Source organism: Eulemur rufifrons, chromosome 4 (assembly GCF_041146395.1).
Source record: "Eulemur rufifrons isolate Redbay chromosome 4, OSU_ERuf_1, whole genome shotgun sequence".
Taxonomy (NCBI): Eukaryota; Metazoa; Chordata; class Mammalia; order Primates; family Lemuridae; genus Eulemur; species Eulemur rufifrons.
The window spans coordinates 63,595,308-63,616,612 of record NC_090986.1 but is presented as its reverse complement, the minus strand read 5'-3'; the positions used below and the strand labels follow the sequence as shown (position 1 = coordinate 63,616,612).

Sequence of the window (21,305 nt, the reverse complement as noted above, 5' to 3'; positions counted from 1 at the left end):
CACAAAATCAGTGTGTCTAAAATTTTTAATTAGGAGAATGAAAGGAATCATGGAATCGCTTCTTGAGCTCAATATTTCCTCAGCCTTGGCTATGAAAATATACAAACAGAATGAATTGATAAACCAAATCTGACTGGCTCAGACGGTCTGCATGGGGGCAGAAGAGGGATTACAGGATGCCTTTTAGACTATGTTTTAGCTGAGAAATCAATTTTTGTTCTTTTTTAAAAAATTAAACTTTTGATTTTGAGTTAATTTGAGATTCATACATATTTGTAAGAAATAATATGGAGAGATTCCATATACCCTGTGTCCAGTTTTCCCCAGTGGTAACAACTTGCAAAAAACCAATCAGGATATTGACATCAATAGAGTCGAGACACACAACATTCTCATCACCACAAGGATCCCTCCAAGTCTGAGATACAGGAGGCAAAAAACAAGCCCGTGGAGCTCACTCTCATGCTGTTCCTCAAGTCCCAAGGACCCTGGCCAGTCTGCCTTCCTCTCATTACCTTTCAGAGTGTTCTTTTGATTGCTTTATACATAATGTCTGGGAGTTTAAGTGCATTTAAGTGGGAGGAATAGGGAGAAGTATGTCTACTTCATCCTCTTGTAAATCAATTTTAAAACCTCAGATAAAAGTTTTTGCTTTGCAACAGAAACTCCTTTTAACTGGATAATGCCCTATGAAAGGATGAATTAATTTGGTGATTTACAATACATGAAAACTTGAAAAACAATGCATATGATAGAATAGTGTTACATAAATATCTTGCAAAATCATATTGTTTGTAGACACATTTTTTTAAAATACTCTTTCAGTCCCTAATTTTATGTCACTAAATTAAAACATAACTGATCAATATGACCCATGCCTAGGATAAAATTATAAGGTATCACTCTTTGAGAGGCATATCTTAGCTTCTGTTCTTATTGGCACAGATCTTGGAAAGTTCGCCTTCCAAGTTTACAGCACATCCAAACACTCTGGGCAAATGACAGGTCTGACTTTCCCCTTGTGCTTGTTGAATCAACCACCATGGCTTAAAGTGGTGGCAAAGGTTTTTTTTTTAATTCTTTCCTCCGGGCCACCTGTTAAATGATATATAGAGTATCATCTATCATAACAAAGATGCCAACCTACCTTAATTTAATTTAAATTTTATTCATAGGATTCATTGCTCATTTGTATAACTCAATACTATCTGAAATTGCATATTTATTTGTTTCCTTCTTATTTACTATCTCTTCCCAATAGACTATAAGCTTCATGACACCAGGGACCTTCTTGTTCTCTCCTATGTCCATCGCCTGGAACGGCAGTCAATAAACATTAGTTACTGAAAGGACAAGATTTAACATAAAATCTGTCTCCTCCAAAAAGATTTCTTATACTCTTCTAGTTCAGAGCTGTGGTACTTCTCTTGGAACATAAAGCACTTAAGTAGCAATTCATAATGTGCTGCCCTTAATAACTAACACCAGTGTCTTCTTCCGTGGTAACCGGCCCCTGTGCTGTTATTTAATCTTCCATGTGGGTGGACAACCACCTACGGAGTGCCCACCAGGAACTGAGAAATGCAACAGGAATAAGGCAGCCACGGTCCCTGCCATCACCAAGCTTGAAATCTATGGCACCCAGCACATGACTTCTTCCTTGGCAGAAACTCAGACGGTTTGTCCATTGAATGATTACTTTAAAAGCTCTGACCAGTTTGGGGTGCAAAGTGAGGATAACTCTAAACATCTTTAAATTAATGCAATATTATTATTAAGTAAATAAATGACAGGGCAGTGTGTTAAAGTATACCTGAATTAACATAGTGCTAGCATTTATACATATGTATGAAGTATTTCTCCTTACATTATCTCACATTAATATATTCCTCACAAAACCCCACTAAAGTAGATTAGTACTAGTTTTTAGCACATGAAGAGACTGAGACTCAGCGTTATTATATGACTTGCCCAATATTGGTCAGTCAGTAAGTGACCTAGCTAGATTTGAAACTAGGATTGTTTGCAATACTTCAAAGTCCTATTTTTAAAAAAATAGAGACAGGGTCCCACTCTGTCACCCAGGCTGGAGTGCAGTGGCGCCATCACAGCTCACTGTGAACCTGGAACTCCTGGGTTCCAGTGATCCTCTGCCTCAGCTTCCCAAGTCACTAGGAGTACAGATCTGGTCACTAGCCACCAGATCTGGCTAACTTTTTAAATTTTTTGTAGAGATGAAGTCTTGTTATGTTGCCCAGGCTGGTCTCGAACTCCTGCCCTCAAGTGATCCTCTTGCCTTGGCCTCCCAAAATGCTGGGATTACAGGTGCAAGCATTTTGTAATTTTTAAATTACAAAAATAGGCCTGGCCCTATTTTTAAAAAATATAGAATGTTGCTTCACTTCTGAAAATTATTCCTCAGTTACATAATATTTCTCGGGTACCTCACGGAGTTGTTCCACCAGCTCTTTTTCTTCTCTCATCTGTTCCATTTTTCTCCGGATTGTAAACTGTGGATCTATAGATTCCAAATTTCTCTGAGGTCTTAGAAACACTGCAATAGAAAGGGAAAAAAAGTTTTTATGTAGTGCCTTGCACAAGTTGCCACATAGCACTATTCATATTAAAACTAAACAGTGTTTTTATGTATCCAAAATAATTCATTTGCCACTCGAAGAAACAAAAGAAATTCTGATTTCACAGGGAAAGTTTGATTCGAGTACTCTAAAGGAGATTGTATTTTAAATGACACTGGATTGTGTGGACTAACAAGCTGTATTTTTTGGTGATAATAAACCGAATCCGGGGAAGGGTCTGTCATTGTTGGGACCATTCCAGGCCACTTCTCTGACAGATGGCCTTTCTCTCTCACCTTTCCACTGTTTTCATTCTAAGTTTTAATTTACACTTACAATTTTTTCATTAAATTCAGATAATTTCTTTCAAATAGATGGCTCTAGAATTGTTTTACTTATTAAAAATAAGCGCAGGTTAATGTTTTTGTTGGCATAAAATTTTTCTGGGTTAAGAACTAAGTGATGATTGATACACAGGATTACATATCCGAGTGTGGAGTGAAAAAATTCTGCCTCCTAGCCTGTCCCTGACAGGGTACCCAAAAAGTTAGCTCTCTGGAGATGAGCACAGACTTCTTTTAGAAAGGCTGGCAAGATTAGAGACAGTTTAAGAGATCATCGCTGGCTTCAGGTCCTTAAAGTTACAACCTCCAAGAATAGCAACAGCAGTGGTGCTCCCTCTATAAGGAGTGAAGAAAATGCATGTTCTTAACCTCCAAAGACTAACATCTTTTAAAGACCAATCAAGAAGATAAAAATATTCTACATATGGAAGAGTGATTATAGCAAGTGTTTTAATTAATTTTTATGCTACAAAGCCCAGGGCAGATTTAAACTTAAATTTCTGTCTTCTTAGAGATTTTTGTCCTAGACTATCAACTTTCTATGCACACAGAGGGAGTAAAAAGGAGTTAAGAGCCCAGATTGGGGTGGGGAAGAGAAGTCCTTCAGAAAATTTTGGGCAGAAAACTCCAATTTTAGAAGTCAATACTGCATAAAAGGCTACACTGCTGTACTGCAATTGCAGAAGTTTCAATCCACTATAACTTAGACAATGTCAAAAAAAAAGTATGCAACTTTTATTCTATCCTGACAAACATTTCCTATGGGCCACTTTAGGAATTATTACAATGTATTAGATTTTTAAAAATAAATATGGTTTACAAATATAATAATACTTTGGATAAAAGACTCGAGTCTATATTCCATATAATAAAAAAATCCCGTGCTTGCTTAACTATTAATATATCATTTTAATCTCAGTGTGTACCTCTTGAACATGCCTTATACTACTCACATCTCAGTATTTTATTTCTGAATTAGTTCTAGGATATTTGTATCAGCATTCTGACACTTTATGGAAGATGAGAAAGTTGAAGTATCTTAAATCCTTGACTGTGCAGTTCCTACAGAAAGAGGATGATCTAATGTACATAAGCCTTTCACCTTCCAGAACCGCAGAGAGGAGTCAGCTTGCAGCTGGGGCCTCTGCCGGACACCCCCGAGGGAAGTCACAGGCAAAAAGAGCCAAAGGCATGTCACAGAAGGGCTGTCGCCAAGTCCCACGAAACCCAAACCTCACAGGAAGTGAGTCCAATTGGTTAAAAAAACCAAAGCCGTGGCCCTCAAAAGGAGGACAGAATGGCCAGACAGGGAATGATGAAAAGTTCACAGAGCAAAGGGAAACAAGGAAAAGTTTTACAAACTAAGAAGCATGGAAGAAATTGGAGAATGAGTTTAACTTGCCTTTACACCATCTCAAGAAAAACAACAACAAAAAACCTACCTATTTAAGCATAGAAACCAGAAGAGAAATATATAAAAATGTAAAATCTAGAAATAATTCATACCTGCAAAGAGAAGAGTCAACCAAATTTTACCAAAAAAGTCAACGAATGCGGGTAGAGTTGGGTAATACACACATATGCCAGCAGGGGGCGCCTCCACGTCGCTTAAACAAGTCTAATTTCTTTTGTAGGTTTTATTTTTCTTTGCCCTTTTCTTCTGGGGGTAATCTCATCTAATACAACGTGTTTAATATTTTCAATATGTTTTTATTGGCATATTTCATTCTGAACATGAAACTATCAGGAAGTTAAATGACCCATGAGCTTTTGTTCAACAGAGCACAATTTGAGTATCTAGGCCTTATTAGAGCGCTGGGTGAGATTTCAGGATAATGCAGTGGTGTCTGGGTTTTAATTTCCTGGAATCGTTTTTCATTTTAAATTCCTGCGCAGCTTAAAAACACAACATGCACGTTTGGGCATTTGCCCTATGAATGTTAGGCAATCAAAAAGTGTTAAAAAAAAAAAAATAACACTTGAACTGTGGTTTTTTTAAAGTGAACACTTCAAATGTACATAAAATTATTGGAAACCATGACTATCTTACTACTAGTTTTCTAAATGCATTAATTACTATGAAATATATGAGAATTTAAAATAATCTATTTAGGCTCATAATAAGCCCATCAAGCACATAAATGCTTATTTTGCTGGGTTTATTACAACAGAATCATTTTAACTGGGGCCATTAAGGTAGTGCTGATTATATTACTACAGTTTTTTTTTCTTTCAAGTCCTATTTAAATAATAAATCCAGTGACCAGTCTGGGTCAAGGCTTCAGGAAATTGATCTATGATAGAATTATTCTGATTTTCCTTAATTTCATGTCACTAAATTTCAAGAACTCCCTTACTTAATTCAGGAGAATAAAAGTTTAGCTTGAGGCTATGAGACAATATTAAGGAGGAGCCCCATGGTGAACACCTGTTTTTCAAATCAAACTACCCCTGACTGCTTAGGTGTAAATAAGAAAGGAAAAATAGTGGCAAGAGAACAGAGTGAGCGTGTGTATGAGTGGTTGTGAGTGTGTGTGTGTTTCTCTGTGTGTAGGGAGAGACAGGGAGGTAGGCTGATTTAAGATAAAGGGAAAAAATGAGTCCTGCTTAAGCTAAACTTACAATTTAATTACTATATGTCAAAGAAGTAACATTTAAAGAATGGAGATTTGTTCATATATGTAATTTATTTAGTAGGAGAGATGAACAGGCGCCCTGCTGGGAATGGTGAGCGATCTTATGCAGAATATCGAACTCACCCTTGCAGGTGCAGGTCAAATTCTACTGATTTTTCCATTATCTCTACATTTCCTTTCACTCTCCTCCCCACCCTCATCCCTGAGCTGGGGATAATTTCCGTCTCCTGCAAACTACAAAATTCTTCATCTGTCTCTCCTGTGGCACTCACCACTTTCTAACAGTAGAGCTATATTTCTCTCCATTATAGATTGTTAAGAGTTTAATGTCTGTTTCCAACTAGTATCCCCTGCCCCTGCCCCAAAAAGCCGTGAGTTGGGCAAGATGAGTTGTTGAATGAATAAATGAAACAAGTGTTTCAAAAACTCCCTCATTCAAACATCAGTCCATTTGTAGAGTGTCTTGCAGAGATTATCCTGTCCTGATAATCAGTCATCTGAACTTTTCCTCTCATGAAAAATCTCCTAGGCTTAGTTTCCATGTTTGAATGTATTAGACTCTGAAATAAAAGTTCCATGAATCTCAGCAGATCTTGGCTGCCTTTTTCAGAGCTGTGTCCATAGTAATGAGCTTCATGCCTAGCACATAATAGACACTTGATAGATATTTAAGGATGGGTACAAGAAATCATTTGTCTAACCGTAAGAATATCTTTCAGTTAAGCAAAGAAAGCAAGCCCAATGCTCTAAAAATTGTCCCAAATGCACTTTATCATTTAATTATTGCATGGAATGCACTCTTTGTATAAAAAAATCAGTCTATGTTATTAACCTTCATTACTTAAATTTAATTCAAGCAGAGATTTCTTCTCTGTGGAAATACGAGATTTTGAAATTTAGCTCTCAAACTTCCGTTGGAAATTAAGAATCTCCACTGGGTAGGATGTTAACAATATACAAAGTCAAGGGCAGCAATATGGTAGCTTTGAAAAAATATCATGTGCTTTAGATTAAAAAAAACCTATCAGTGCTTACACTCAATTCTACACCAAATAAATGAGCATCTCTGAGTGTGGAGCTTAGGTATCTCTAGTTTTAAAAGCACCCAGGTGATTCTAATACAAAACCTGAATTGAGAACCACTGAAAAGCTTCCCAGTTCCTCAGTTTCCTCATTATTATTATTATGGGGAAAATAATACCTATAGCACAAGATTATTGTAAAACATTAAGGAAAAGGTCTGTACACTGGCTCAAAATGAATATGCCCATTCATTCATTCTCTGGTCATAATTTAAAGATCAATTTTCAATAAGTGTAAGTTAGAAACTACCAAGTCATTACAAATGAAAAAGCAAAACTGATCCAAAACAAGCCAGGAAGGGTTTTTAACTTAAAAGTGAAGGGGAACAAGAGAGATTCGGTGAGAGGGCACAGAGCAAGGGAAAGAGCGGAAGTTACGTTTTCAGGTTGAGAACAAACTGAGGTAGGACTGCGCACCCAGCTGCAGGCGTGGGAAGACCTACAGGCAAACTCCCACACGCTCCTCTGCCCATCCCAGGAGGCAGAACTTTGGGGACTGTGGGAAGTCAAACTCCTGAGGAACTTCTAGCCAGTCTTCCATCTTTAAAAATCTCTTTGAAGAATAAGTTTTAGAGAGAACGGGGAATTAAAAATGAGATAGAATTGGAATAAAATATTTGAAAGAATTGAAATAAAAGGGGAATTTTTATATAAAGCACGACAGTGAACAAGGTATAAAAACGACAACTTTACCACAAATAACAACTAAAAAATATGAATGAAAGTCAAGTTACATTATGTTCAGCTGAGTTGGTAATAAGATGCTGTTTACTGACGAAGATTATTTACAAAGGTAGCTACAGATATTGAATAATGGAGAAAACATGAGGAAACAAAACTGATGTTGTAATCAGCTTTGAAATGCCAAGAGAGGTCACTAAACGGGATCTTCTACTGAAGAGGAACTGGTAGGAAGACACAAAAAGTAGGCTGTGTCCCTCTCACGACACTAGCTCACAGACTTGTAGTCATAGAGTGCAGCTTCTTTAATTTAAAAAATGTGTTAGAAAACGTATTCCAATCACAAGGCAAAGTCTAGAACAAAGAGAATGAAGATCTACGTAAAATATCAAATCTGGAAATGTGCACAAATATTTGTAAAGACTGTTTCTGCCCAGAAAATTTTGTTGCCCAAGACATAGCAGATACAAATGGCAAGTAGGGAATAATGATAGCCACTAAACATCTGACATGACTGACACAGCCACGTGAATATTGAAAACAATGCCTTTATTATTATTGTGATAATCATAGCTGCATGTGAAATCCCCGGAGTTTTCACTCATGGAAAAAATACCAAATAATTATTGCAAAAATTATTCTATTTTTTAGAAAGATTTTCATAATGGTTGTTATCTCTAGAAATCTTAGAATTTTTAATAAAAAGAAGGCAGCCTGGCTTACTACGCTGTATCTAGTGTCCTCTATAAACATCTGTAGAATGTTGTGGTAGGGATGATTCGAGAGTCAGGAGCTCTTGGTCCCACCTCCACCTCTGCCCGGCAGTGTGACCCAGGCAGCTCACCTCACCTTCCTGGTTGCAGTCAGTTCATCCATAAGGATAGAAATTCTACCGCTACATAACACATCTAATTCTTTCCCAACTTTAAAAAAAGTCCTTTGGTTTCAGATATCATTCCTAAGGAAATACCAAACCACACATAAATCTTTCATTCTAGGCCTTATTTCCTTTAGACAACATCAGACCCATAAATAGCTATGCTTTCTGAAAAACAAAAATGCCTCCCTCCTCTTTTTTTTTTTTTTATAATTTTTAAGTAAAGGAACTCTCTTTATCAAGAAAGTTTCCATCTAGCCCTCTTCAACTTTCAGAATTTAAAACAGGATGATATAAGGAGGCCTTTTGTTTCAAGGTCATTGTTCTTTAATCACACTTATTTTCAGTTAAAAAATTTATATATCTATGAAATGTTCAAATTCCTTTTAGAACTAACCTGCCAAAGTATTCATTAACCTTCCACATAAGGAAATTGTAGAAGTGTTTTTGGTTGAATTTTAACTAAAAATCACGGCAAGTGTTTTCATACACATTTTCCAAGTATTACCTATAACATAGTTAGATAAAAAGATAAGTATTATCAGAAAATGTATTTTTTCATTGGGTTTCCCTATAAATCATGCTCTCTGTTTCATCCAACATGACTACAATCACTTTGTATTTTGAAGTAAAATGTTTAAGATCTGAACTAGCATGAGTCTAGAATGGAGACATATGTGGTATGTAGATCTAACTAAATATATTTATTTTATTTTCATCTCTTAGACTATTTAAGATATTTAATGGCACAAAATTAAAAGATATCTACATTAATCCTAGCTCAGTGTCCTCATTTTTTTTTAGACATTTGATTCTCAGGCCAAGTTACTATTCATGAATATTATACAGATGAGCTTACACACAAGGTGTTAAAGATCAAAACATGCAAATAATTTGGAAAAAAAGGAGAAGGCAAATGATTTCTCTTCATCTTTAGAAATTTCTCAACATTAACATTATTTTCAGTGCAACCTCTAGGATCAGCTGCAGTACATTTTAGTTACCTTAAAACTCTCATATGGTAAGCATAAATAATAAAAGGTCAAACTCTAAAAGCATTTAGTTTCAGATGTAGGAGCAAACAGAGATAATCCAAATGTGCAAACCCCAAACCCTGGTAAATAAGCAAACCAAAAAACCCAAGCAGAAAAGGTAGGGAAGAGAGTATTAAAAAGTTTTCCCCAAATTCAGAATATTCAAGATAATTAAACTGTAGTTTGACAAGCTGCTGGAGAACACTCCACATGCACTTTTCTGGACTTCGTTTTCTAGGCTTACTCATTATCTCTCGTATCAAGCATGCAGGCAAATATACTCTCTCTTCGCAGCGCAGAACAGAACGTTCAATATTCTCACTGGCTTATTAATGAGAACATCAGAGAATAGGTACAAAGCCACCTACCATTGTCACTGTCTCCTTCAGATGGAACACTGTAGCTAGAGCTGTCCCATGTCTGTGCCTGTGTAAGTGTGTTGAAGGAGATAGGAGGAAGAATGAGGGCTGGGTCTGCAGGAGAGCCAGAGAGCCAGTCCGCGTACAGTTGCACAAGGACCAGGAAAAACCAAAGGGGCAGCAGCATTTCACAAATGGCACAGGGTTTATATGGAAATGGAGAGTGGATTTCATTTATATGGGGTTTAATTTCAAATGTACAATACAGGAGAAGAATGAAAGATGGCGCATGGAATAAAAAGAATGATAAAAACTGAGTGTTAGTACTCATCAACATACACTTTGCATGCAGTTAATATCGTTAATCTTAACAGTTCCGCAAGCCCACAGCCTTAGAGCATTAATGAATCAGGTCAGCAGAAAGAAAGAGTACCCACAGGTTAAGTAGATACAAACTAAAAGAGCTACCAGATACCTTTCTCAAAGACTTTCTAAATAACTAACAATCTTAGCAAATACGATTCACACAAAAAATTCGGTCACACAGGACAAAGCTTAATATGTGTAAATATATCTATTATTTAGAAATAAAACTATTATAGAATCATTGTTTACCATTAGTGATTTCTTTTCCCCAAGGCAAAGTAAAATTTCTTTTTAAAGACATCTATAGGTCTGCTGTCATGCATTCTTTTTTTTTTTTTTTTTTTGAGACAGAGTCTCACTCTGTTACCCAGGCTAGAGTGAGTGCCGTGGCGTCAGCCTAGCTCACAGCAACCTCAAACTCCTGAGCTCAAGCGATCCTCCTGTCTCAGCCTCCCGAGTAGCTGGGACTACAGGCATGCGCCACCATGCCCGGCTAATTTTTTCTATATATATTTTTAGCTGTCCATATAATTTCTTTCTATTTTTGGTAGAGGTGGGGTCTCGCTCTTGCTCAGGCTGGTCTCGAACTCCTGAGCTCAAACGATCCGCCCACCTCGGCCTCCCAGAGTGCTAGGATTACAGGCGTGAGCCACCGCGCCCGGCCAGTCATGCATTCTTGACAGCTGAATCTAGCCAACTGTTTCCTTAATCCTTGACATAAACTTTTCAATAGTGTCTTCAATATTGCTCAGTAAAGAAACCCCCCAAAAACCCAAACAATTTTGATCACTAGTAGAGTCTATTTAACAACAAACCCAATTAAACAATAGATATCAATCAATTTTAATAACTTCTGAGTTGGTCATTTATGAAAAGATATTCCTTACTTTTACAGTAAATATACATATAATAATTCCATATTTAGGAAATATCTTATATTTTTTATTCCATCATAAGGCAGGGCCAGTAAAATAAAAGGACATGGTTCTTGGAATGAATATTTTGGTATGTGCAGTTGTCTTTCTTTGGAGGGAAAAAAGAGAAGAGAAAAATATTTATTTTGAAGAAAACTGTCAGCCCACTTTAAGAATCTAAGTTCTCATTCCAACTTGCTAATTTGAGCAGTCTGTTTTTACTGATAACAGAAATCACATAAATCCACATACTTAATTTTGAAATAAAAATTAATTGGCTTTAAACATTCTAAAACAATAAAAAAGTCTATCTTTTTTAGTCATATGATCTCTAATTGAGATAACCATGTGTACTATTTTCCAGAAAATGTGAAAAATAGATACCATGCTATTTAAAAATTACTAAATCAAATGGAAAAAAAATCCCAATACATAATACTAGTTTTGTAAAGTTCCAACATGCCACTTGATGTTCCTGAAGATAAATCAACATTATTTATAGCAACCAAACTCCACAGAGCTTTCAACAGCTAGAACAATTTCCACATTGATTAGTCAGCATTATAGAAAGGCTGGAAGCTTAGAAAGGAAATTATTTTTGTTTTCTGCTATTTAAAATAAATGCTCCATTTATTTCTCACCACTGCAAAAAATTTGAAATGATTCAACAGTACCAGTACAACGTAAGCCTTAACTTTGATAAGTTTAGATGCCATAAAAGGAATAAAAAAGTCACTGAAATAATCATACAACTAAATTGCAAGTTGCACATTCAAAAGAATATTATTCTTTGGAGATCCATTCACCTTTTGATTTTCTCCATTATGAAATATTTTAAAATTGTGCAAAACTCCCTACAAGGATGAGGAGGAAGTCTGTAGCCCTATGTGACGTCCTCAGTGTGAGAGGTCAGTCCCTGCGGGTCATCACTGCAGGCCTAGATAAGGTGTGTCCACACTCACCTCCATTCCTCCCAGAACACACCTGAGACCATGGAACTGGGAGCCCAGCTCAGGGCCCTCAGCCCAGATCCGGTCACACTCACTTAGTTCCAAACATGAAGAGGCCAGCCATTTGAGTCCTATTGCATGTACAATTTAGCTCTCCCTTTAGCACCCATTAACTCTTGTCACATCCAAGCATTTTCTCAAATGGCTTTTGTCCTACAGCCCGTTCAAACTGCCAGGAAGCCATCACACTTGGCCACATGTTAACCATCAATCAACTTGCTTCAAGAATGAAAAACATTTCCTTTATTAAAGAATCACCTTTTGTTTGTTTTTTTCCCAGGTTCCCAAATACACATATGTATACCTCTCACTGTTGTCAAAATGCCTAACTGGAAAACCTGAGAACATCTGAGTTCTTGACCATCTTTTGCTTAAATGTATCTGAGTCCTTTCTCAGCACTTGCTTAAAAGCATTAGTAGTGAGTGCAGGCCAACTACTAAACAGTAAACAAAGAAAGATCTAAAAGAAGGAAGACAGCACAAGAACTTTAAATAAATGGAGAAACCAGAAGAACCATGTTTTTCTATATAGAGTCCTTTTTTTTAATGTCAATAGTTGTTCTGCACATTGCTTCAATTTACTGTTATAAATAAACTAATAACAAATTAAAGTTGGTAATGCTTTCCCAAAAGACTTTTTTTTTTTTTTAAATGACCCCTGACCACTCATGCAAGTGTTGACATGATCACCCCATTAAGTGAGTAAGTACGTAGAACCTACCAGGCTCAGAAAGCAAATGAGGATGTCTCAGAAAAGAGACACCCTCCCAGAGGAAGGCTGCCCTTTGTGTCAGCAGAGCACCAGGAACCACTGGGGCAAAGGGACAGTTATTTTATCTTCCTTGCGCAAAACCTTACATGCCCCGCTTACTTTGCTCCCATCTTTTTCTCCTTTGCTTTGATTCCAAAGGAAAGTAAGATATTCATTAGCTGATTCACTGAAAACAAAGCTCTAAACTCTAGCCTCCCCCAGCTGTAGCAAGGTTCTGATGCCAGGATTTCAACTCAGCAGAATCGACAAGGAGGTTCACGTTGATAATGCATACATTTAAAAGGCTCAAGAGAAACCACTGAGTTATTTAGTGTCAGAATGGACTGAGGCTTTCATTTACCTGATCGAGGCTTCAGGCCAAAAGGAGCCGTGCTGTTTGTGGTAGGAGAGACTGCAGGGGAGTTCTCTCTGATCTGTGGGGTTAGAAGGAAAGGAAATTAAAAAAAAAAAAAAAAAAAAAAAACAACTGAAGTAAAACTATGCGTGCTTTTCTACATTCAAAGATTATAATAAAACCACCACCTTTTTGCATTGGCTGCATTAGTCCTGGCTCAGAAAAGATGACATTGCAAATATTTTAAGTGGCATAAGCAACAGAATATTGCTTTGGGGTGACCCATTCTATTTTTTATTGGCTCATTATAAAAATATTTTACAATCACATGAAACTGGCAATCTTCTTCTCCTCTAGCACCCTTGTGCGCATGGGTGCATGTGAGCTCGCACACACACCCCCATCACAGAAAGAGGGCGCATCTCATGAAAACTCTCATAACACACTGAGATGAAGAGACAGGTAACACTGAACAGATGTCTCATCTACAGAGAAACCACATGCTGAATCATTTATGGATAACAAGAAATTCTAAATGTTGCCTATTTGAGCGATTTTCAGTCTGTCTTCTTATAAAGATGTTCCCATATTTGGTTTTCAAAGAAATGTCTTATAAAAATCTTTAATTATGAATAGGGCCAGGTAAGGCTATGGTAGCTATTGAGCATGAGACGGATTCCCCAGAGAGTCTTTGATAAACTCATTAATCACAACAGTGTTAGATTATCTATTTCTGTAAAAGATATTCCAATTCAGGCTTCATGAAATTCCTCACCTTCCATTAATCTTCAGGAAACTTACCTCATTTGGAGAATACTGGCTCCCATTACTCTGTAATGTTAGATCGCTTTGCACCTTAAGAAGAGGGAAAAGGCCATTGTTATGTCCCATTAACCTGTGACACTGATGAGGCAAGAACTGCATCTTTCTTTCTTCCCTCACATCCCTGGCCCATAGCACACAGTGACTATATGTTGAATTAATGTGTTAAGTAGCTAAGTAGGTCAACTTATATTTTCTGAAAACATGTAGCTGAATTCACAGGAAAAAATACATCTAAAATATTATATAAACTAAGATAAATAATTTTCCAGAGCGAAGAGTTTAATCCAAAGTATTTGTGGACATCAGCTTACCTTTCTAGGTTACCAAGCTGCCTGTTGGCTCCCACCCCCATTTTAATTATGGGTTTTTAGAAATGGTACAGGACAACCATTCCTACATATGCAGAATCACACTGGGAGCTTTTAATAAATACATACACATGTCTGGACCCCAAATTACCTGGGCAAATCTAATGTTGTCAGTTCAACATCAATTTGCTTTGGCAACTACTGGTTAAAAGAGAATTTTTCTACAGTAAAGCCTGCAGAATTTATAACTGGCCACAGAGGATAGTCAAGATGACATACTGGGTTCCAGAAAGAATGACTGGGTGGGGGGTGGCATCACTGAATACCACTGAGAATACAGGAGCAGTTCAAGTGGAGGTTGACAGCTTCAGTTCAGCTATGCGGAGAATGAGATACTTATGGGGCCTGGAGATGAACTCTGAATACTGGGGAGGGGGCAGGGATTTGGGGCATGAGCTACAGATTTGAAAGTCATTATTATTTATGGAGTGCCTGAGTCCATGAGGTTGGCCAGATGGTCCATGGAGACAGCATAGAGGGTGAAGAACAGTTGCTGAAGGCAGGATCCTGACAAACCACCATGAAAGGGACACACAGACAAGAGGCCCAAAACGGACACACTCTAGTTCATCTTATCCAGATCTGCCTTCTTTATCTAGTAATTAAGAACCCCACTGATCCACCCCAATAAAAAATTGGGTGATAGCTAATATAAATATCCTCACATATGCCACTGAATTAGTGTAAATTTAAGATGCCTGTTCCTATTCATTGTTGAATGCTATTAAAAAATATTCCAGACTTGGACACAAATCTAAAAACATATTTTCAGAATGAAGTGTCATTAATATCCCTATCCGATGAAATGGCTTTGTTAGAACTGCTCACAAGTAACTTCAGGTTTGATTCTTTCCAGAAGCAACCCCTTCCTCTAGTTTTTCCTGTTCTCCCCCGACACCTCCCCCACCTTCAATATAATTTATATAGGAGCATGCAAGTTGCAATTCTTCCTGGAGGGATGCCAGTGCTACTCACACATGACGTGGACAGTCACCTAAAGTGTGTTTAAAGTCAAACAGTATGATGTGCTACCAATTACAAACCACTTCAGAATCCTGGCCTCCCCTTTCCGCCGGCTCCCACACCACGCTGACTCTCCCACGGCCGTGCTGCCTTGACTTAACAGTCTCCTGGCCATGGGTCCAAATCCAAAACTGCCCAAAGGTCTAAGTTAACATCCCTCTCCTTAAACTCTCTATCCATTCCCAGTCTCTCAGAGCACCTAAAACAGACTCGGGATTGCAGACCAGCTCATATTCTGCTCTAAATTTTTCCAAGATCCAAATCTTCCCTCCGCAATTCTTAAAGCTCCTTAAAAGTGAGGAAAACTTCATAGCCTTCATATTCCAGTCCTCTACACCAAAGACAAAGCTGAATCCAGCGCAGGAACTCAACAAATACTGGCTAACTAATGCAAGACTACGCTGAGGAAATATAAACATAATCAAATCATAAATTGAGGATCATCTTTAAGTTCTGCATCATCCATGTCACTGGCTACTTTCTTTTCTTTTCCTTCCTCCACCAGAGCCAGCTATTCCCTCGCCCCTTTTTAAAATCATGGAGACGTGTCTGTCAAGGACAGGGCATTGCCCCAGAGAAGGAAGACAAAGAGTAAGAATCCCTTACACCAAATAGATTTTTCATTCAAACAAAAATGAAAAAAAAAAAAAAAAAAACAACTTATACTAAAATAACACAAAACATTGTAAGTTGGAGATGGAGTAGAGCTATCTTTTTTTTCCTGGAGTATCTGTGTCTTCCTGGTACTCCTGAAATCATGGACACAGGTGTATGCCTTTTCCAAATTCTACTAGAGTGAAAGTTCAAGGACATTTTAAAGCAGCAGGCTTAAATAAAGGTGCTGAGGTAGGTTGGACCTGGTGTATCTTGTGTATACAGAATAGTAATACAATCTGCTGGATGAGAGCAGAAAATTCACTCTGGAGGAACGAGTGTGGTAGCTGGCTGGGAGACTCCAACACCACTGAGCACCGGGCCTTGTGCAGACCTGCAACTTAACACCTGCTGGTTTAAAACATGGCAGGTTGGCAGATGGAACAAACAGATTCATCGTTAGAGACAGGCCGGGATGGCCTAACTGACCGAATGATCGATACATTGCTTGGAAGTCAAATTTCCTACTTTAGGAGGATATTGGGCTTTTCCACATAATACAATGAGAGCAAGCATGGTTCATTGTCAGGAAAACCCCATGAAGCTTTATGAGCACACAGAAAAGTGTCAGATGAGTTTCAATTTAGACAAGCACAAGAAAGTGCATTTAGAGGAACATAATGCACAGTTTACCTAAGTGATGGAGTGTTTTCAGCTCATGGTTAAGACCCAGAGATTGATCTCAAATGGAGAGCTTGATGAAACAGGTCCAGGGCAGCCTAAAATAAAAGGCTTCCTGATGTGTCACTACTGGGTAATTCAGTGATGCCTCCACTCAGGGAAGAGGTGATACAGTGATTCCACTCAAAGATCACGCCAATAGCAATAACAGCATAGGAGACCAACAGCTAACATTTAGGTGCCCTGTGTTGCCAGACTTTTCTTAAATTATCTTGTTTGATCTTTACAATAGGTATTATTATGATCCCAATTTACAGAAAATGAAGGTTACGTTTAGAAAGGTTACGGATTAATTTGCCCACAGTTACCAAGTCTTTGAGATGGGACTGATAACTAACATAATTCCAAGTCCCTGAGCTTAACAACGAAGCCACACTCTCTGGGAACATGGGTTGTCCTTTTACAGTGTTTTTTTCCTAATTTCTTTAACACCCAGACTTAGCCAGTTGAGAGTGTGAAACTGCCTTCCAACAGTACACGTGCAGACATCTCAGGGGTGCACACATTGGTTTGTACACAGTCTCAGTACCTAAATTACCCATCCTAAGCCTATTCACTAAAAAGGAAGGAAAACAGGTTGTAACCTATGTTTCATTCCCAAATTATCAGCTGAAATCTCTCTCTTTATGACTCAGGTAACTTAACCTTTCTCTGGGACCTTCTAAGCCTATCTCTAGTTTTATGTCAAAACTGCTTTCTCTACAGTACCTACATTTCACCCCATGTAACTCCACCTAATCTACCTTTACCCTGTCCCCCCACCAGTGTACCCCCACAAGTACCCCCACCAGTGTCTCTTCATGATACCATTTTAATTCTAGACATTCCCAAATTGTTTGTTCTTGTCTTTCAGGTCCTTTCTAGCTTACTTTCATGTGGCCAGTTCATAGACTTCCTTCTCGGCTCTAAAATCGCATTGAATGGTCCTCCCTCCAGTTCCTGACACCGAACAGGTTCCTGATGTGATCTCAGTTGCCATCACCTGACTCAGCAAGACTACATGACGGAAAAAATTTAGAGATACCAATAGAAGTAGCCAACTCTCATCTTTAATGGAAGGTGAGGTATAATAGGCAGAACTAAAGAAGGTAAAAGTATGAAAAAGTTGAAAACTGTGTCTTGAACAAATCTGAATATTGGCCTCACTAATAAAGACGTTTTACCCCCTGACAAGTCTTTGCAGAATATGGTAAAGAACACTGCACGCAGCTCTGGTTCCCCCGAGAGCGGCCTTACCTCACACCCCGGAGAGGTCTCCAGCTGTATCTGACCACTGTAGGAACAAGGAAAGGAAACACAAGATGTGAAGGGGAATTTAAAGCATAAACGCTTCAATGTAAAAAGAGAAAATACACTTTGTTATAAAAGGTCAACATACTTTAGTGCAGAATCTTGTAATTCTAAGGCTTCTGCTGATCCTGTAGGATACAGGTTTAAAACACTTCTCTCTGTAATATCTGGGCTCAATCTAAAGAGTAGAGGAAAAAAGGATGCTAGTGAATTTATAAGACTTTCATTTTTAATAAATGCTATTGGTCATATTTCATTTAAAATTTTAACATATTAAAAAGTTGTATTTATCTTTAAGTGATGAAAAGCTTGTGATGGAAATTTCGAACTGTATGGTATTTTCCCACCATGTGCCAAAATACAATTTTCCATCTGTTGCTGGTATTGAAATTCAACTTATTTGTACTATAATAGTAATTTGCAATAAAAGCAAAATTTTCATAGGTAGCATATACTAAATTTTATTCTAGAATTTTATCAGAAGTTGATAGAAAAATTTAACAAATTTACAGAAGTTGCTAACAGTATTACATTACAGTAAATGGACAATGGCATATGGTTGTAATAAGAAGCTCTCTCTGATACACACTAATACTGTTGCTTAAGAAATAACAATTCATAAGCAATCTGATATGCATTTTTACTTTTGAAATTGTCTTACATATAGTTTCTGAATTTCTACAATTTTAAGAGGTGAAATTTTATTTTTTAAAGATCTCTAAAGCCAGGAATTTCTGTAAATTATATAAAAGTTACAAAGCCATTTTAAAGGATAGGGATGAATTCATATTATACACGCCTACAAAAATGCTGCCAAACTAACAATGAGAAGGCTTTGAGAGAAGAAAGCAAGTATGAAGGCAAAACAGAACAGCAATATCCAAGTAAACTTTTTAATGTATAAAAAGTAAACCTCTAAAATTTAATCCTGTAATCAGTGACTTGACTTAAACAAAAAACTGCATCTATGAAATATGAGATAAAGGAAAAACCCAATGTAAACTTTCATTACTAATATTCAGTCCAAGCAGCTAGAAATAAATGACCTCTTGATGTGCCCTGTGTTTATCAGAAGCAAAAATGGGGCTCTTTATTGCTACTACACTGGCTCACAGAAATATTATAAAATTAGAATTGCCATATTGTAATATGATAATTATTTCAGGATAAACAACAACAATCTAAAGGAGCCAAAGTAATGGATTGTTTTAGGGAGGAAATGAAATCAATATAGAATTTTACAAAATGATATCATTTAAAAATAGCACTCCGTAAAGATGCAAATTCATTATCACTTGGAGGATTAGTCCAAGAGGGTTGTTTTCTTCCATGATGTGGCACACACCCACCATCTCCACTTGTTCTACATCCTTAGCAATCATAGCCTTGGAAATTTCAGAGCTGGAGAAGAGTCTACAGATCCTCAGAGTTCAACCCCCTCCTCAACAGAGGGTGAGGAAACCGAGCCACTTCCCCCAGATCACTCATATCTCACCACTGGTTCCAGTCCCAGACACCCGTGCCACTGCCATTTCCACAAAACTAGGCTGGTCTTTTTTGCTTTGGGGCTCATATACTAATCAATCTAGACTTTGTAATAAAAGTTTATTGGAAAAGTAATACAAAATTTACAAGACATAAGTATTAAAATAACATCAAGTTTGAGTCCAACTGGGGCCTTCACCCTGTCACATCAGGTCCTCAAGGCTGTGTCCTGGACTGACGTTCCCTTCCCATCGACATGCTTGTCCTTGGGCACCTCATCCTCTTGTGCACCTTCTCTTATTGTGGCACCTTATAAAAATGACTTTTAAATCTGAGTCTCTAAGCCCTAGAACTAAACATCTAGCAGCTCAGTGGGCATTGCTACATTGATACCTTGAATTCTATTCAGCATGTCCTAAACTGAACCCAACATCTTCCTCCTCAAACTTGCTACCCCTCCAGGTTCCCAATCCCAGATAACGAGGTACCAGCGACTCAGGGCTAAAACACCCGGACTGTTCTCTGTGATCCTTCTTACCACCCACCTTCAAACAATCACCAAAGAACAACAACAGTACCTACCATTGAGTATCTACAATACAATAATTTAGAAATACCCACAAAAAATCCATCTTAATATATTTCCTTCCAGTTTTAATTTTTTCTAAGATTCTTACACAATTGGGACCTAATTCTATCTATATAATTGAGATCAAACATTGTACATTTTTATATACTTTTTAAAAGTTAACATTATATAATAGGCATTCTATAATATCACTGGAAACTTTAAAAAACATTTTACTGTCCATATCATGTTCCATCTTATGAATCACCATAATATATTTAAAGCACCCCCAGATTGTTAGATTTCTTTTGTGCTGCACCCCCCCCAAATATTTGCTGTTAAAAATACCTATTCCTCACCCTCCCACTCCTAAATCTTTGTTCATGTCTTTTTGTCTCTTAGGATAAATTCTTAGCATTCATTTTAAAGGCTTATATATTTTTTTAGACTTCTAAGATGACTTTTGGAATGGTTCTGCCAATTTACCTCCCCACTAACGGTTCATATATTCCTCACAACCTTAAAAGGCAGGCACTCATAACCCCGCCTTACAGATGAGGAACCAGGATGCAGAAAAGTCATATAACCCACCCAAGTTTACTGATGTTGGAGCTGGGTTTGGAACCAATCTCTAGCTGATTCCCAGTCAGTTCTTTACCCCACCCATGCTACTTCCCAACTTATGATAATTATACACACATATACATGCGTGTGGCACAAATGGACATACATGGCATACATGCACGACCACGTATGCACATGCACGCACAGGCAGGTACACATACAGGCTCTCTCTTGTCCTGTCTCCCTCTCACTAACTGCCCTGGTTTAGGATGTGGAATTCAGCTCTTTAATTAGGTGCCTGTTAAGCCAGGCCCTGAGCCAAACATTAGGGAGAATTAACAACACGAACAGTCATATTTAAAAACCACCATTGCCAGCCTCAGATCCTTAACACAGCACTAGTAGCCATCCCCTGCCCCACTCCATGCTGCCTGTCTGGTGACTCGCAGTCCTGGCTGCACCTCCGAAGCACCGGCTGACTCTGAGTCCCAGGGGTAGTGCCTGGTGTCTGTTGTGAAAAATTTTCCCTAGTGATACCGAAGCACGCCAGGGTGGAAAACCTCTGTTCTGCTGAGATTTTCCAAGCTGGTCTCCTTCTTTCATGCCTTTCCTGTGCTTTTTATTCAATCCGGAATTTGCTTTCTCCTTGAAACTGCCAGCCACTGAAGGCCCAGGTTAACTATGTCACCCTTCAGGAAGGCCAGCCCAGCCCCCTCCCTTTTCCTGAGGTCAGGCACGCACTGGAGTTTATCACTTTTTACCTCCACTACCAGCATTTGAATCAATTACGCTTATAAATAACTGTGCGAGGCAATCTCTAGCTTCGCTAGTTTAAGATATTAGACGGCAAGAGCTGTGTCTT

General features: G+C 37.9%; 1 protein-coding gene across 2 annotated transcripts in view; it reads right to left on the bottom strand.

The window, feature by feature from the left end:
• Positions 1-21,305, bottom strand: part of LRCH1 (leucine rich repeats and calponin homology domain containing 1) — a 169,176-nt gene that overhangs the window by 24,364 nt on the left and 123,507 nt on the right. For both annotated transcript variants that reach the window (XM_069467684.1, XM_069467683.1), the window contains exons 12-16: positions 17,915-18,004; positions 17,773-17,809; positions 13,787-13,840; positions 12,992-13,064; positions 2,445-2,554 (exon numbers count right to left, since the gene is read on the bottom strand). In XM_069467684.1, the coding sequence (XP_069323785.1) occupies positions 2,445-2,554; positions 12,992-13,064; positions 13,787-13,840; positions 17,773-17,809; positions 17,915-18,004 (364 nt within the window). The remainder of the gene's footprint in view (positions 1-2,444; positions 2,555-12,991; positions 13,065-13,786; positions 13,841-17,772; positions 17,810-17,914; positions 18,005-21,305) is intronic.